General features: G+C 45.0%; 1 protein-coding gene across 1 annotated transcript; it reads left to right on the top strand.

Moving 5' to 3' along the window:
• Positions 1 to 11488: 11488 nt before the first annotated feature.
• On the top strand, positions 11489 to 18440 carry Slc35g1 (solute carrier family 35 member G1). Its single transcript, XM_052712884.1, has 3 exons — positions 11489 to 11710; positions 15531 to 15711; positions 17569 to 18440. The coding sequence occupies exons 1-3, from the start codon at positions 11536 to 11538 to the stop codon at positions 18302 to 18304; spliced, it is 1092 nt and encodes a 363-aa protein (XP_052568844.1). The 5' UTR covers positions 11489 to 11535; the 3' UTR covers positions 18305 to 18440.
• Positions 18441 to 18739: the final 299 nt, after the last annotated feature.

Genomic DNA, 18739 nt, shown 5'->3' with positions numbered 1-18739 from the left:
ATGTTGGATGGGTCTATGCCTGTACGTCTTCTTGTGGACATGGAGCCACACAAAACTGTGTCAGGCTCAATTAAATGTATAAACGTATGTGCCCACTGCATGTTTGTTTCTGATGGGTCTTGGATGCATGAGTTTACTATGCTCCCTGTGTCTTGGTGATAGCTCAGCTGTTACTATTGCAATTAGCTGCCTGGGCTCAGAATTTGCCTCTGGGATTCCTGGCCACTGAATCTGATGTAATAACAGAGATTCATATGTCATTTGGGTATAAATAATATTAAAATTGTTTTATGCTATTCTACTTTATTAAAAAACAGCTAAGGGAATTGGGTATGGTTAAAAATCTGTAACAAACAGTTAACTTAAAACCTGTAACTCTGAATTGGAGCTGTTCTGGAAAAAAAAAAAAAACACCATCTTAATATAAGTAAGTGCAGCCACATAGGCAGTTGCCATTTTGATTAGGGTTGGAAAAGAAGGATGTCATGTGACTTCATCACCATCTTGATTAAAGGTGACCACATAGAGTGGGCCAAGTAAGGAGGCAAGAATAGGTCTCCAAGATATTTTGGATTAGGATGGATTTTTGTATGATATTCCTGTCCTGTTCTGAAAACAAGGTTTATGGAAGATAGGATTTAAAAGATTTAAAACAGTGTTTGTTTAATAAGATGTTAAAGCTGCACCTCCATGCATTCATGTACACAGATGTATCTTGCTGGCAGCCAGATTTTGTAATGTAAGAGTAATTCACTTGATATTGACTTTTAGAGGCACTGAATTGTTTACACTGTTGAAATTTATTTTGCTTTCTATAACTCATTGTAGTGCTCTGTGTCTTCATTCTTGAAATAATAAGGTAATCTAGTTGGATATTAGCAGAACACATAATTGAGAAATCTTAAACCTCTTTAAAAGAAAATTTTAAACTTTTACAGAAAGTTTAAATAAACTGGACATTTTTAAGACATAGTTTTTTAAATGCTTAAATTTATAAGGCTATGGGACATTTTTACATTTATAAGACATTTTATATCATATCTTTGGTAATATATGATCTTAATAAATAAATGAATAAAAAACTAAAACTTAGGACCACAGCTAAACACCTGAGACTGAGGTATTCCTATCTTATGATGCAGCAAGACAGTGACCTAAGCAGCCTGGCAAAGGGTCTCTCCTTACCTAAGGTCTATTCAGGCTAACAGAGACCAGTTTAGAAATGTATGTCTAACCTCCTTGCTTTTACTAGCATTGTTAAGCTGTAGCTAGTTTGGTAAACAAAGTCACATAGAGAAATGTTATATTCTATAATGGTGTACTATAAAAAGGTCAAGAAAGTTCCCAGTCTCTCTGTGCACTGTGCTTATGAGTTAAGAGTCTTATCTTGATGTTAAAAGAGCATCAGTTCAGAAATTGTTATCTTTTTTTTTTTTTTTTCTGGAGCTGAGGACCGAACCTAGGGCCTTGCGCTTGCTAGGCAAGCGCTTTACCACTGAGCTAAATCCCCAACCCAGAAATTGTTATCTTTTTAAGGTTAAACTCAACAGGGATAAAGCTATAAAATCCTAATCTTGTAAGACAAACAAGTTAATAGTCAGTCACCTCATAAAGGATCAAGTTCTCTGATATGTTCATATTTAGTTTCTCATATATGTTTTGAAAGTCAAGCCTAAAACAAGTAACTAGGAACAAGTAACATTCATCTAGTTTAGATATACTTAACAGATAATGGTCCTCAAATGCTTCAGAGATCTGAGAATATGGCATTTAAAATGTTTAATAAAAAAACAAAAAAAACCTTTTTTTTTTTTGATAGAGAAACATGCCAGCTCCTGGCAACATCACTGTCTCCTCCAAAGAAGATGATTGAGTGCAGAAGAACCTCCACCTGGGGCTTGCTTTAAATGTGGCAAAGCCAGCCATGGGGTGGAAAAAACTGCCTTTTACCCCAACTGCTGCTCAGACCCTGTCCAGACTGTGGACAAACAGGATGCTGGGGAGTAGATTGCCCCACTTTGCCTAGATGAGGTAATCCAGTCCCCCCAGGTTCCTACTTCACAGGAATGTCTGTCAGATCTCCTGGGCCTGGCAGTTGAAGACTGATGCTGCCCTGGGACCTCTGACCCCAGTGACCATGGAGGAACCTGGGATAGCTGTCTAGGTAGTTAGTAAGTCCCTGTCACTTTTAATAGATTCAGAAGTTGTTTGGTCTGCATTTCTGCTTACTCAGGTGAAATTTATCCTTCTCAGATCTGATGGTGTTTGATGACTAGACTACTGATAGCTTTAACAGTTTAACAGCACCACCCCCACCCCCACCCCCCCCCACACCCCACCCCCACCACCCCCACCCCCACCCCCACCCCCACCACCACCACCCCCCCTCCCCAAGGCTAAAACCACCTTGGTAGTTCATTAGTTAAGTTTCTAGTTAAAAAATACAGACAGGTTTGCCTTGTTCACAGGCTTCATAGTAAAGGATAAACAGGTTTCAGATGTAACTTTCCACTAAAGGAACCCAGAATATGATTTGAGATGTATAAATGCAAGTTGTAAAGGTAAATAATTGAAGGTGTGTAAAGATGTTTTGACTTCTGTCCCCTTTCTATGCTACTGTTACACAGGGATTTTGGCAATTCAGAGTTTTAGCATTGATAAATGGAGTTCTGATAACTGAATAGAGCACTATCTACTATTCAGTCACAAGTCAAGGTTTTAAATTTCCTTTGGTTGTCCTCTAAATATAGACTTAAAGGTGCATTTCATTGGGTTAAAACATGTATCAGGCTCTCCAAACATAGGAAAAAATGTTCATGCCTTTTAACCCAAAGCCATGGCCTTTGCTATGACACCAAGGTGCAAATCTGTTCCAGCTATTTTGCAGGCACCTGCATGTTCTTGGGGAAAGAGTGTTGCTACTGTATGAAGGAATCTGGCCTGGTGGAAACTAATTATCTAATTGTCTCCACAAATTATCTGAAGAACTTTGCCAATACAACCAGGGCACACCTCTGTTCCATTCTTTCTGGTAATCTTCACTCTTCCCATGTCTAGTCCTGTTCATAGGGCTGGTGGTAATAATCTGTCTATTTTTTCTCGTGGTAATAATCTGTCTATTTTTTCCCCTAGCACCTTGCCTTCTCTGCTGCTTCCAGGAATGGATTCAAAAGGTCTCCAGGATGGTGGTTAATGAAATGCTTCTTCACCCTACCTCCTGCTGAGCATGAGCTCACCAACTCCAGACTCCCCCTCCCCATGTCGTCCCATGCCAACAGGAAGTAGCCAGATTTGAACCAGCACCCATATACCCAAAAAGGTTGGGATGTTCAGTTGGAACCTCCAGCTTGTTCCTGCATGGTCTGAGAAGCCCCATTCCTATCTCTCCAAGCCCTCCCACTCAGAGAATCTCCAAACATGGGAAGGCACCAAAAAGTCCAGTTCCACATTCCTGGCAGCTATTATAGCTTCCTCCTCTGAAGTGGCCAGCTGCCCAAGTCCCCACCTAAAGTGCCCAGCTTTTGATCATACTTGGGCATAAACCCAGCTTGTGGCAGACACACCATCACTCCTCACCTACCACCTATAATGTCTCCCTGCTTTTGTTTGTGGGCATGGCTTCTCTAGCCTCGATCTCTGGGATTTGAGAATCTGCCCGGGAGTTGATTTGCTCAAATAAACCTGTTGTTACACTTTTTCAATTTGGCTTGATCTGTCTTACTTCATTGGCAGAGAAACCTATTATGGGGTGGGGGTTGTTAGTATTCTTACTCACCCCTTGGGAACCTGCCCAGTGTCCTCCTGATGCCATCCTAAGTTTCCTTTAAGAAAAAACTCCTCCCACTTCGCTCTTTCTCTCCCCCTTCTCAACAAGAGGTAGCTAGCGCACACCTCTTCCCTTCTTTCTCTCTCTCCCTCTCTCTCTCTCTCTCTCTCTTTCTCTCTCTCTCTCTCTCTCTCTCTCTCTCTCTCTCTCTCTCTCTCTCTCTTTTCTCCTTCCCTCCATTCCCATTCCCCTCTCACCAAACCCCAAAATAAACTTGCCACGTGAACATCTCATCTACATGCATGGTATGTTTCACCTGTCGTGTGGTACCTTGGTCCAAAACCTACCAAGGCCCTCCTGCATGCCATTACATTGGTGTCGCGACTGGGATAGGCCCTCCTGACAGCCCCTCCCATGCCAGGATCCTGTACCTAGTCTACCCACAACAGGCTCCAGCTCACCCTATCACTCACCACCCCATTCACTAGTGGCAATCTTGTAAGTTTTTTTTTTTTTTTTGGTTTTTTTTTTTTTTTTTTTTTGGTTTTTCGAGACAGGGTTTCTCTGTGTAGCTTTGCGCCTTTCCTGGAACTCGCTTTGGAGACCAGGCTGGCCTCGAACTCACAGAGATCCACCTGGCTCTGCCTCCCGAGTGCTGGGATTAAAGGCGTGCGCCACCACCGCCTGGCTGCAATCTTGTAAGTTTTAATTGGGTTGTTACACTCCCTCCAGAATTGCCCACAGCTCCTTTAGGCCCTTCTGGCTTTTGTGACATGATCCCTGACCTTTTCCTATGGATGTGATTCCCTCTTGGAGCTTGGTTTTTGTTCTCACCTCCTCAAAAATCTTAGTACTAGGTGCCGAGACTTCTGACTTAGCCAGGCTGAGCTGGCCCCCGTTGAGTGTGGCAATGGCCCTCTTCAATGGCTTGATCCTCATTCTGTCCTCCCTCTAGCCCCTGGGGACACCCGCAGCTACAGGCTGTAGGGATTCCTTTTCCCTGCCTCATCCGTGGGTACCATGAGTTTTGGGGGACATGTATGACTTCTGTGAATGATCAGGGCCTGTCCCCACTCTGATGTGGCCTTTCATTCTTTTTCCTTTCTTCCCTCAAACCTCTTCCACTAACTCTGCTGCATGTGGCATGTCTGTTTGGTGGCATACCTTGGCAGGGCCCACCAAAAGGTACCCACTTACTTGCCTCCACCCTCGGCAGATCTGCTCCCTCCCACTGTAACAAGTCTCCTTTCTGTTTTACTGGCTGCTTTGCCCTCCATTCAATACCACCACTCGGGTCTCTGGTGGAACTGCCCACTTCTGACCTCCCATCACATGGTCGGGCAGACAGACTAAGGTCAAAGACAGACAGGTCATATGGCTCCATCGCCATATTTGGTAAAGGCAATTACATGGTCAGGCAGACATCTTGACTAAGGTCAAAGAAGGACAGGTCCTATACCCTTATTGCCATCTTTATTAAGGGCAGCAAAATGTCACTTCCTGTCCATGGTTCAAGCATGAGCAGAGCACCTGGCGCTTGGGTCCTATGTATGGGGGAGGTCAGGTAAGCTCTGCCTCAAGCTTACAGAGCTGAGGACTTGAGCCTCCAGTCAAGGCCTGGCATTCCCCCACAGCTACTTTCAGTGAATATGGGCTGGGCCCAGAAACCTAGCCTCTCCTTCCCGGGCTCTAGGGCTCTAGGGCATCAGCAGTGCCACATGCTGGTGATAAGACCAATTTGACAGCTCATTTTATAGATTAAAAAAGTCAAGCCTTACTTTTCCTAGAGCTACTAGGTCCCTTGACATAAGTAAATGATTTAAATGCTTCAGATTACTTTCCCCTTCTATGATATTACTATATTAAGATTCCAAAGGTTCAGATTTTAACATTAATAGAATTCTGATACTCTTTGGGTCACAAGCTCAGGATTTTAAATTTTCCTTGGTTGTCTTCTAAATATAAACTTAAATTGCTCATCAGGCCAAAGACATCTCTGTCTAACCTGTACCTGGACAGCCCTCAAATACTTCAGAGATCTGCAGAATATGGCATTTAAAATGTTTAATTAAAAAGTTTTCATGATAGAGAGACATGCTGGCTCCTGGCAGCACCTTTATTTCCTCCAAAGATGATGGCTGGGCACAGAAGAACCTCCACTCAGAACTTGCTCCAGAATGGCAGCACCAGCCACTGAGATGGGCACAGAAGAACCTTGACTGCTGCCAGGGCCTTCTTCAGACCATGGACAGCAGGACTCTGGGAAACCCATTGCCTCACTTTTGCCTCGACAAAGTAGACTGGTCCTTCCCACAAGTTCTTACCCCACAACTGTTGGATCTTCTGAGGCCTGGCAGGCTTAGGCCTGGCAGATGAAGACTAATGTTGTTGCCCTCAGTGACCATGGAGGACCCTGGGGTGGCTGTCTAGGCAGCCAGCAGGTCAGTCTCTGTCACTCTCAATCACTAACTCAGGTGGCATTTATCCTTCTCAGATCTCTGAGGCCATCTGACAACCAGGCTTTGCTTCAGCTGCCTTCCCAGCTCTCTGTGTAAAATTCACAGCCTCACTCCCTTAGGGCTACTACTGCTCTCAGTGTCTTCTGGTGAATTAGATAAAATGAAACGGCCTTAAGGTTTATGTATGTGAAGACAGGAAAGCTGTCTCACCTCTGTTCGCTCTGATGATGTTTAGGGAAGCCTCCCTTCTCCTTCACTCATTCAACCACTTCCATTCAGTAAATTTCCTCTGGTTATAGATTTAAAGATATGTTTCATTGGGCTGAAGCCAGGAAGTGTTCATACCTTTTAACCCAAAGCTATAGCCTTTTGCTCTGACACCAGGATGTAAATCCGTTCCAGCTGTCTGACAGATACCTGCAGGTTCCTGGGGAAAGTTCTGCTACTGTATCAAGACATCTGGTCTGATGAAAACTTAGTCTCCAGAGCCCATTTTTGACCCCACCCATTTTCGAGCCTATTTTGCAGTCTCACTCCTCCTGCCAGACTCATGCCAAGGCCAATCCACAGGGGGTCCTCCAGATATGCCAGCCCCTGCACCAGCTCTGAGGATGCCAACCACCAACTGAGGATGCCAACCAGGAGAATACTGACAGGTTAACTTCACCCACATGCCCACTCATGAAAACTCTGTTATCTCCTAATTTGTTGACACATTTTACAGGATGAATGGAGGCATTTCCTCCTCCAGAGAAACAGCAGATGTGATGGCTCCTGTACCCCTGATTTGGTGTGCCGTTCCCCAAGCTCCTGGAACACCACTGCTGCAACCTGCCTTCTCAGCCCCATCAAGGAACAGAGGCCTGAGAGATCTCCACAATGACAGCTAACTTCACTCACACCTCCCCGCCATAAGTGACTCCCAACTTCCCCCTCCCCACTTCGTCCCAAAGTCAGCAGGAAGCAGTCTTGAGAATTCAGCACCCTCATCCTCCCAACCAACTTGCTATCCATAATTCACCTTTTTATAATAATCAAAACAGAGGAATGTTAGTATTCTGACCTATCCCTTGGGGACCCACCCAGCGTCCTCCTAATGCCATCCTACGTTTGCTTTAGGAAAAACTCCTTCCCCTTCACTCCCCCCCACAGAGATAGCATACACCTCTCTCTTTCTCTCTCCCCTCTTCTCTCTCTCTCTCTCTCTCTCTCTCTCTCTCTCTCTCTCTCTCTCTCTTTTCTCCTTACCTCCATTCCCACTCTCCTCCTCCCAAACCCCAAAATAAACTTGCCACGTGGACATGGCATCCACCGTGTGAGTAACTTTCCACCATCTGCCGTGACTACATGGCCTGTCTCACCCACCATGTGGCACCTTGGTCCAAACCCACCAAGGGCCTCCCTTGTGCCACCGTGTCATTACAGGGGTGGGGACAGCAAACCTATTACTCATCAAGAGATTCTAATAAACTCTGATTGAACATTTTAAAATCCTTTCTAGACACCAGTCAAGAACTTCCTTTCCTTCCAACATCTGAGAGGTGGGTCCTCTGGAGAGGAACCCCCACGCTGCCAACTCAACACCCCAAATTCATTGGAGAGAAGCCAGTTTGGTTATTGCCTCAATCCCATAATGGCAGTCAGGGTTACATTACCTCTTCAGGGAGAGGAGGGAGGATAAAAACATGAGATAAAAATTGGCTAGGCCATTTAATGCAAAAAGACTCCAAAGAAAAGAAAAGTAACCCCTTTCTCTCTCTGTCTCTGTCTCTCTCTTGCTGTGGATATCATTCTGTATAAATAACACAGTGATTGGCCAGTGGCCAGGCAGGAAGTATAGGCAGGACAAGGAGAAAGGAGAATTCTGGAAAGTGGAAGGCTGAGTGGGAGAGACACTGCCAGCTGCTGCCATGACAAGCACCATGTGAAGATGCCGGTAAGCCATGAGCCACATCGCAAAGTATAGATTTATAGAAATGGATTAATTTAAGATGTAAGAACTAGATAGCTAGAAGCCTGAGCCATTAGGCCAAACAGTTTAAGCAATATTAGTCTCTGTGTTTACTTGGTTGGGTCTGAGTGGCTGTGGGACTGGCGGGTTAGAGAGATTTGTCCTGACTGTGGGCCAGGCAGGACCAGAAAAACTCTAGCTATACTCTCTCTTCTTTTTTTCTTCTTTCTTTTTAAAGACAGGGTCTTTCTACATAGCCCTGGCTGTACTGAAACTCATTATCTAGACTAGGCTGGCAGAGGACCCGCCTGCCTCTGCCTCCCAAGTGCTGGGATTAAAGGCCAGTGTTTACCACACTGGGTACGAGTCTTTTTCTTATCTAAGAGGCTTTTGTTTTTTTGGTTTTGGAGACAGGGTTTCTCTGTGTAGTTTTGGTGCCTCTCCTGGATCTCTCACTCTGTAGACCAGGTTGGCCTTGAACTCACAGAGATCCGCCTGGCTCTGCCTCCCCAGTGCTGAGATTAAAGGCGTGCCTTGGAAATGTCCTGGGACTCTTGGCAGTTTCATCCTTGTCAGAAACCAAAGGTGCCAGCCAAGTGTTTGGGGAGCTCTGCTCTTTGATCTAGTTTGTAGATGATTCTAGGGTTATCTATTTAGGGAGGTGGAATGTTTAAAGTAGCAATGAAAGTCTGTTGAGGGAAATCTCCTGGTCAAGAGAATAGAACCTCTGGCCTGGCTGCAGACCTAACATTCCAATAGGGTCATGACAATCCCCTGACCAAGGAACCACCTCTAGCAAGCAGGCTCACCTTAAACCATGCTGATGAACTAGATGCAATAATTATTGTTTTATGCTAGGGGCCTAACTCAGGCTCATTGAGTTGACCACCAGTTAAACAGTATGATCTACCTATTGCAATTTCCTACACCAACATAATATAGTAAAAGGGCCAATATCATAATTAATTTGAAGAAGTGTTTTTGTTTTTAAAAAAGTTTAAAATATTAAATGTGTTTAGGAGAAAGGATTAAAGTCTTTATCTCCCCCCCCCCTTGTAAGACTTTTATGCAAATGTTTTAATCCCTTCCATCACTCAGTAAAACCTTTGTTTACACAAAGGCCCATTGCTGTATCCCAGGAATCAGATGACCAAGGATCAGCCTTCTGGTTAGCCTTCCTCCTTTATTTCCTGAGCCCTGATTTTTTATTTTATTTTTCTTCTTCTTCTTCTTCTTCTTCTTCTTCTTCTTCTTCTTCTTCTTCTTCTTCTTCTTCTTCTTCTTCTTCTTCCAGAGCTGAGGACTGAACCCAGGGCCTTGAGCTTGTTAGGCAAGCGCTCTACCACTGAGCTAAATCCCCAACCTCCCCCCTTTTTTTTTTATTAAGAAAATTTTTCCATTCATTTTACACACCAAAGATCCCCCTCTTCCCTCCTCCTGCCCTCCCCAGCCTCCCCCTCCCAACCCACCCCCTACTCCCCCCAATAAGAAGGCAAGGCCTCCCATGAGGCGTCACATGCAGGAGAGGCAAGTCCAAGCCCCTCCCTCTGCCTCAAGGCTGCAGGAGGTGTTCCATCATAGGTAGTGGGCTCCAAAAAGCCACCTCATGCGCCAGAGATGGATTCTGATCCTACTGCCAGGGGAGCCTCCAAGCAGACCAAGCTACACAACTGTCTGGCCATGCAGAGGGCCTAGCCCAGTCCCATGCAGGCTCCACAGCTATTGATCCAACTTTCATGAGTTCCCACTAATTTGGTTTGGTCGTCTCTGCAGGTTTCCCCATCATGATCCTGATGCACTTGCTCATAGAATCCCTCTTCTCTCTCCCCGACTGGACTCCTGGAGCTCTGCCTGGTGCCTGGCTGTGGATCTCTGCATCTGCTTCCATTTGTCGCTGGAGAAAGGCTCTGTGATGACAGTTAGGGTATCCACCGATCTGATCTCTGGGGCTAGCCAGGTCAGTTCAGATACCCTCTCCATTATTTCTAGTAGTCCAAGTTGGGGTCATCCCTGGGGACTCCTGGGATCTTTGCTAGCATCCAGTTTCTCTCTATCCTCATGATGTCTCCCTCTATCATGGTATCTATTTCACTGTGTTTCCACTCCATCCCTGGAGGATGAGAACATAAGGGAATGGGATGAGCCCTATTTTTTAAAGACCAGCTGTTGAATAAGACTGTGAGGTCTGGAGATCCAGGACAGGTACCAAAACTACACGGAGAAACCCTGTCTTGAAAAATAAAAAACAAAAAAAAAAACAAACCAAAGACTGTGAGGTCTGAACCCAGCGAATGGGGGAAAAGACACAGTCCCATCTGAGAGGGAATAAAAAACACATCTGCTTCCTGTCTCTATGTGCTCTATCTTCCAAGTGCACCCTCTTAATCAAAAGTAAACTTTACCTTGCTCAGACCCTTCAGCTGGAGTGGTAGTCTCTTCCTTTGCCATCCAGAACTTAACTTCTAACAGAACCGAGGCATCTACTTGTCTCAGTTTGTTCCAACAACCTCCTCTGCCCTGCAATTTTTGTTTGTTTGGTTTTTTGGAGACAGGGTTTCTGCGTGTTGCCCTGGCTTTCCTGGAACTCACAATATAGACCAGGCTGGCCTCGAACTCAGAGAGATCCTCCTGCCTCTACCTCCCAGTGCTGGAATTAAAGGCATGTGCCACCACGCCCGGATGCCCTGAAATTTTTAAAAGCCCACCCTTTTCAATCTATGCTTCCCCATGATTACACTTAAATTCTATTTCCCTTGGTCAGTTAGCAGTGTGTTTAAAAAACTGACATAATACTTCCACGTCCCCGGACCCCACACCAATAAACAGACACCCAGTCTTTTTAAATTTCATTTAATCCATTTATTTAGAAACAGCGTCTCCCTATGTAGCCTTGGCTGGCCTTGAACTCACAGACATCCACAAACCTCTGTCCTCAAACCCTGGGATTAAAGGCGTGTGCCACACCACGCCCAGATCACACACACACACACACTAGTCTTTCTAAAGCAGCAGAAGGCCCCAAAGAAGACCCGAGGCGCCGGAGCTGAGAAGCTCAGAGACAAGAGGAGGACCAGTGTGCAGTCTAGCCGGACTGCACCGGAGGGACCGCCGCCGCCGCCGCCGCCGCCGCCGGGCCAGCTGTGGCCACCGCAGCCCGAGTGCACGAGCGCTGGCTGCAGGCTCCCCGGGGGCGGGAGGGCAGCGGAGGACAGGCGCGCGGAGCCGGGAGCGGGCGCACGCGCACACGCACCGGCGCGCGGGGGGCCGGAAGAGCTGAGCGGCCCGGCGGCGGCTGCGGGCGCCAGACGGCGCGCGGCTGCGGGGCGAGCGCGGGCTGCGGGGCGAGCGCGGGCTGCGGGATGGGGCCCCCGGAGAGCGCGGCGGAACTCGGAGCCGACGCGGTGGAGCTGCGCGAGCCGGAGCTGTGCGAGCCGGAGGCCGCGTCCCCCGACGACGAGCACACGGAGGACGCCCCCGGCCGCGGCAGGTGCTGGCCGTGTGGAGCCTGGGCGTGCTGCTCGCGTGGGGAGCCGGGTGAGTGCGGGGCTGGCGGGCCGGGCGGGGCGGTTTCTCTGCGCACCCGTGGGATCCCGGACCCAGAAAGTTTCCGAGTGTCGCAACCCCAAATTGGTGGCGAGGGCAGGCCCTCGCGGTCCAGTGGCAGTCAGAGGTGAAAGGTCACCGAAAGGGGCCGGCAGCGGCCGGGGAAGCCGACCAGGAGGAACCCTCACCACGAGGGGAAACTGATCCTCCAGAACCAAGTTGGAAAGACTCGGATTCAGAAAGTGTTTGTCCCGGAATCTTAAGCATCCCAGAGAGGAGCGTGGAGTGGACCACACTGGTCCTCAAGCTTTTTTGGGATAGGAGGACTTTTTAGCTACTGGCTTAAAACAAGGTACGCCTTGTTAGAAGCCCGAGTGAAGAGCCCCTGCCTTTTGTTCAGACTCCTCTTACACAGGGGTAAAGTGAGGTCGTGGAAGATGAGGGCTTCGCGGTTGGGTCTCACCCCTACTTCCATCTGCCAAGGTCTGGGTAGGGCAGGTCCAGGCAGTACTAGGTAGAGCTCTGCCTTTGCCAGAGACTCCGCCTAGGGCCCTTTCCATTCCTTAGCTTTCCGGAAGAAACTCAAGAAGATCTTTTAGACCCAAGTTAACACCTTTCACTATCTCAACTCCTGGAATATGCCCTGGGGCTTCTGTGCCTCCTGTCCCACCAGTTTTCCTTTCTTTTCAGTGGCTTTTCTGAGTTTAGAGAGAAAAGTCCTAGGGAGATGATTTTTGCTACATTTCTGTCCTTAAAGCAAAGGGTTTCTGATTATGTTTGCATGGGCTTTGACTCCAGGACAGGGTCACTCCGTACTGGGCTGACCAGATGGGCAGCTCATGAAGAGGTCAGCTTCTCACCTAATCACCCTTAAGGCTGAATGTCATTTTGGCTTAGTGTGGAACTGGTCCTTGCAAACTCTTTAGTTTCCCATTTATGCATTAATGAGGAGGGTCTGTATACTCAGGGAGCACATGGCAAAATGTCAAACCTGTGTGAATGCTCAAGAACTTTTTTTTTTTTTTTTTTGGTTTTTCGAGACAGGGTTTCTCTGTGTAGCTTTGCTCCTTTCCTGGAACTCACTTGGTAGCCCAGGCTGGCCTCGAACTCACAGAGGCTCAAGAACTTTTTGACTGGCTTATTTTAGACTCTTTTTTTTTTTTTTTGAGACAGGGTCTCCAGTTCAGGTTGGCTCACACTCAGTCTTCCCTAAGCCTCCTTGAGTGCTGGGATTAAGGGCATTCAACACCATGCCTGGCTTTGAGATTCTTGATCTAAGTGGTTTCTTAACCAAACTCATCTTCAAGTTTAGGTTGGAACTGGAGAACCTTACCGGACAGTTTACAGCTGTCCGGCTACCTGTTTGCTGTTTTTGGAGCAGTGTGGATCTTGTACTAAAGGGAGAGATGTTAGCTTAGCCTTGTGCCTCACACTCTCCTGCTGGAGTGAACATTAGTGCTTCACCAGACCTCCAACCAGCTTTTACAAAGTTCCAGAAGTTCTGGAGTGGGGCCTGGAAATGGAATTTTTAAGTTACTCCCGTGGTTCCCAGCCAGGTCCAAATCACTGGCTTGAAGCCAAGTGTGGAGAAGCCAGGCAAATGGGTTTTTACTTTCTTCTGGTATATGTTGTATGGTGACCACTTAATCTGAATAGTGATCTTAACTTGTTTGGAGTGATGAGACACACTTTCTGTGGGTGTGAGTGTGGAAGTGTATCTTGTGAGCAAATCCCTCTTTAGACTGCTCATCGCCATTGTCAGAGGGAACTGGAATGATCATTTAGTAAGAAACTGAGGTCAGAGCATCCTTGCCTTCAGTAACAGTCAAGTTCAGTTCAACTTTTCTGTGACTTGCCTGTCCCTAATCAGAAAACACAGAGTCTTAAATATTTGCTGGTTTTTAAGCTGGGCAGGGTGGCACACACCTTTGGAAGCAGAGGTGGGCAAATCTCTTGAGTTGGTGGCCAGTCTGTTTACATAGTGAGGTCCAGGATAGCCAGGGCTACATAGAGAGACCCTGCCTCAAAAGAAGTGTGTTTTTTCTTAAAAGTGTTTTAAAGTTGAAAGCTAAATTATATATACTGTTACACTTCTTAAAGAAAAAGCCATTGAATTTAAGTTGGAGAAGATCCTTGGATTATAAACCAGGAGGGTGTTTTCTGTCCTAGGACTTTTCATTCTGTTCTGAGGGTGGAGGTTTCATTTGAGAAAACTTGTTTTATTTGGATCTAAATTTTGTAATTTCAGAAGCCCAACTCTTAGGCTGACCACAGCCAAGGCATGTATTTTGTGGTGCTTTTGCCTGGAAGTCTCCTGAAGTTTCCTCCTCGGGGCCTGAGTGGCTGTTTTGTAGTTCATTCCCACAGCGTTGGAGCACAGGGGGAAAGGTAGCATGGGGGAGAGCTTCCAGCATCTGTAACAGAGGGACAGTTTCAAAGCAGTCTCTCCAGCTGTGTGCCTAGAACAGGGAGGTTTCTGTAAAGGGTATCTAAAGGCCAGGCTGTATGGTGTCGCTAGAGAAGCTAGCTGTCTTCCTACCTTGATCATGATTTGCAGGCACCTGTGGACAAAGGTATCTGCTTCGAGGATGTTGAAATACATTACCCGGTGTATCATTTATCAGAGAAGGGCATTTAAAAAAAGAGAACGTAATTATGCAATAGAGTTCCGTAGCTGAGTAACACTTTGAACATTCTAAGAGTGGAGTGGCTGACCAAGTTCAAAGTAAATTGCAGTGTTCGCAGGTTTCGTGTCTCCAGTAGACTCTTTTTTTTTTTTTTTTTTTTTTTTTTTTTTTTTTTTTTTTTTGGTTTTTCGAGACAGGGTTTCTCTGTGTAGCTTTGCGCCTTTCCTGGAACTCACTTGGTAGTCCAGGCTGGCCTCGAACTCACAGAGATCCGCCTGGCTCTGCCTCCCGAGTGCTGGGATTAAAGGCGTGCGCCACCACCGCCTGGCTCCAGTAGACTCTTAATTGACGAGAATCACTTGTTTTCCTTATTACTGTCTCTTTTTGGTGTTCATGAGGAGAGAGTGGGGTGTGTCCATACGCTGAGTGTGTGACTTGTCGTTAATGCTACACACGATGTCAGTAATAAGTTACATATTTGAAGACCTTCAGAAAGCACAAGTGTCCTGATTTAGATTAAGGCAGGAAGGAGTTAAAAAGTTCGCAGCTCACATTTACGCAGCAGGAGAGAGCCTTTCCAGTTTAATCTTCTTGCCAGTAATGTTAGACCCTTGTGTCTTTCTCTGGAGTTCTCCTCTTCTTTCCTTCACTAGATACTTATTCAGGTTGCGTGTGTTCCAGGCATGAACAAGATAGCTGAGGTCCCAGCCCCAGAAAAGCTCATAGGCCTGTAGGAGAAGTCAGATTATCAACAAGTGACCAGATGAAACAGTTGTAAGCGTCCTTCCTGAAGCTCCCCGGTGAGAGAACGGAAGGCTCTGTCACTGAGAAGTGCTTTTCACTTGCATTTGACAAGTGTTTCTTAAAGATCCTCTCACCGTCTTAGCAAGACTTTCTTGACTTGTAAAGTGAGGGATGATTCTTAGTGAGCCAGAAGGAATCCATCTTTTATTGGAAGAAAGGTCATTTTTTTTTTAAAAAAAAATGTAGTTTTAAATTGTTAACCACGCCTATGGACTCTTCATAATGGATAGGGAAAGTGGTACAAGACCAGAGATGTGAAGGTCTTACCTTAACATCTAGCTGTTGGGTACTACAGTGCATCTTCCTCAATTTATTTCTAAGTGAAAGTGATGAAACGTATGCTTGGAAGCAAGGACTAACCAGAATTTAATCTTTTTCAGAAGCCAAGAAGAAAGCACCCTGTCCTGGACTTGGCTTGTTTTACACAGTGTTGTCTGCCTTCCTTTTCTCAGTGGCCTCTTTATTTGTTAAAAAAGTGCAAGACGTCCATGCTGTAGAGATCAGTGCATTTCGATGTGTGTTCCAAATGCTAGTTATTATTCCTTGCTTAATATACAGAAAGTAAGTATGTTTTAGAGTGAAGTAGAGGAGATTAATAAGTGTGTGTAAATCTTTTGAACTGCCTTGACATTTTCTCTATAGTAACTGGTTTATCGTAGATAAACCCTTCACCCTGATTAATGACATGTTCTCAGGATCTACTCACAGAAGATTCCACCATAAGTACATACCACATGCCCATCAAAGGAGAACGATGGCATGTGGTTGTTCAGCCTCTCTATTTGAAAACAAAATTCTGGGTGTACCACCCTCCTTCCTTTACTTTGGCATAACTGGCATTTTGAAGATTAAAAAGTAAATGATAGGAGTTATATGGTATCAGGTTTCTTTCAATGGGACAGACTGCCCTGCCAGATCATGCCAGTAAGATGGCGGTCTTACAGAGGACGGCAGGTAGGACCTTGAGCAAGGTCTTTGACTACTTTGGTATTCAGTTTCCTACTCTGTAAATGGGAGGGAGTGGCGCTTTCAGGGCTGTGCCCCAGAGCACGTTGCAGAGGTTAGATAAGAGTTAGGTTAGGTGCTTTCTGGAGACTTCACCATATAGGTGCTATTTTATTGTCCCCTCCCTACTCTCCTTCCATTCTTGATCCCTTTTCTTCTGTGTAGAATCTGTCATTCCCAGTAGGGCTGGAATTATGAATACAACCCCACACCTCCGCTTGTAACTTACACATACCTTCGTGTTCTTTGAACCCTGGGAGGAGACTAACTGGGCCCTGACTGGCCACCTGGCTCTTTCTGTTTGGAAGCTGAAGATGCTTAAACCTCAAATCAAGTTTCCATTGCCTGCCTCCAGAGCCTCCTTGTCTCCATGCCATGATGCAGATTCATTTAGAATAGTGCCATTCTGTATCCTGAGAAATTGGTTAGAAAGTGACAATCTGCAAAGATTCATATTGCCAGCAATTCCCATGTAAATGTATAAGCCAGAGTGCTTCCAGAAATAATGGTGAGCTAGCACCACTTTCTAAAGGAGGTAACAACACTGGGGTTAGCAACCATATTCTCCTTGCTTCAATAAAAATATCCAAAGCTAGAAAGTATTTTGAAAATCGTTGGCTCTAATCTGTTTTGATGTTGTGTTCACTATCATGGAACATTCATAGCTTTTCCACATACATATGGGCCACAGCTTTGTTCTGACTCTAGATACACAAAGATGTTCGTGTTTACCTGGATGAAGCCTGCTGTAGCCTGAGTCAGTGAGTTGAACCTACCAGAGTAGGTTCTGAGTGTTTAATTGAAAAAAAAAAAGTAGCACTAGTTTTATGTATCAAACCACTGCTTTTGTTTTTCTCACTGTATTTTAACTCCTAAGAACAATGAAAAGTTACCTTATATTCAGTGACTAAATTTGTTCAACTTTGACAGAAGAGTTGATGTGATTGAGTGTACATTAGCCAGGATTAAGCTGCCTCATGTAGTGTCACAAAATCTTGAAATTATGTTTATTATAAAATGATGTATTTTCATCATAGAAAGTTTGGGGGAAATTACATAATTCTACAGCTAGGATATATAACATCTCTTCACATCTAGTCCTTTTTTGTCGTTATGTTTTGCGAGAATATACAGGGGAAAAACAATTATCTATATTTACTGACTTTTTATCATGCTGTTTATGAGGTTCTGTGTTCTCTTTTTGCTCCTGCTATGAACATTTTGAACCATCATTACCTATACCTAGAAAAATATTTTTAAAGGATTCATATTATTCAACACTAGGTAGCATTTACTATTACTCCCTTATTTTTAATATAATGTACTTTTAGAATAATGTCTGATTAAACATTTTGATTTGAAAGCAATGCCAAGTTCATTTAAAATGCATTCTTTTTTCATTTAAATTTGCAGAACTGGGTTCATAGGTCCCAAAGGTCAACGACTTTTCCTTCTTCTCAGAGGGGTCTTTGGTTCCAGTGCCATGATCCTTATGTACTATGCTTTCCAGACGACGTCCCTCGCAGATGCCACAGTTATTGCATTTAGCTGTCCAGTGTTTACATCAATATTTGCTTGGATATTTCTCAAGGAAAAGTATAGCCTTTGGGATGCTTTCTTCACATTGTTCGCGTTCGTTGGAGTGATCCTTATCGTGAGACCGCCATTTTTATTTGGCTCCGACACTGGGATGAGAGAAAGCTATTCAGAGCACATTAAGGGGACGTTTGCTGCAATTGGACATGCTGTGCTAGCTGCAATGACTCTGGTTATCCTAAGAAAAATGGGAAAATCTGTGGACTACTTTCTGAGCATTTGGTATTATGTCATACTTGGCCTTCCTGAGTGCATCATCATCCTCTTTGTCATAGGAGAATGGAGTCTCCCGTATTGTGGGCTGGATAGGCTGTTTCTCATACTCATTGGACTCTTGGGTTTAGGGGGTCAGATATTTATCACTAAAGCAGTTCAAATAGAAAAAGCGGGCCTCGTAGCAATAATGAAGACAATGGATATAGTCTTTGCTTTTATCTTTCAGATCGCTTTCTTTGATAATATGCCGACCTGGTGGACGGTGGGTGGGGCTCTCTGTGTAGTAGCCAGTACTACTGGAGCAACCATTCGTAGATGGGTCCAGAGTTCCAAATGAGATGTCACTGTCAAAGAAATCGATATTTTTTTCAAGTATGCCATCACCCAGCTCAGACATCTTACACACCTACACACATACCTGGAAAATCTGCATTATTCATTGGTTATATTTAATAAATTTCATAAATAAAGTACCATTTTTGAATATGGTATCTTTTTAATTAAGAGTAGCTAGTCTAGCCTAGCAATTTTTGGATAGCTTTTATTTTTGCTTTGGCTTGTTGGGGTCGGGGTGTCATTTGAGAAGATAGCTCATTTGAGGAATTTCAGAAATTTTTATGAGTACAATTTTTAAAACTTTATTTTTGACACAGGATATGGATGGGAAATCCTCTATTTTAGCGGTATAGATAAGAAGCTTAATGTTGACAATGCTGCTATAATTAGTACTGTGTTAATCCTTCGTTTGCAGTGTGATTCCATTTAGGATGCC

This window comes from Peromyscus californicus, unplaced genomic scaffold (assembly GCF_007827085.1).
Source record: "Peromyscus californicus insignis strain IS unplaced genomic scaffold, ASM782708v3 Scaffold_4__1_contigs__length_199733344, whole genome shotgun sequence".
NCBI lineage: Eukaryota > Metazoa > Chordata > Mammalia > Rodentia > Cricetidae > Peromyscus > Peromyscus californicus.
This window is presented reverse-complemented; position numbering and strand designations above follow the sequence as displayed.

Bases quoted from the DNA above. Each gene is read 5' to 3' on its own strand.
- Slc35g1 (XM_052712884.1), top strand. From the start codon at position 11,536: ATGGGGCCCCCGGAGAGCGCGGCGGAACTCGGAGCCGACGCGGTGGAG. The intron at 11,711-15,530 runs GTGAGTGCGGGG...AATCTTTTTCAG, and splicing joins CTGCTCGCGTGGGGAGCCGG to AAGCCAAGAAGAAAGCACCC. The intron at 15,712-17,568 runs GTAAGTATGTTT...TTAAATTTGCAG, and splicing joins CCTTGCTTAATATACAGAAA to AACTGGGTTCATAGGTCCCA.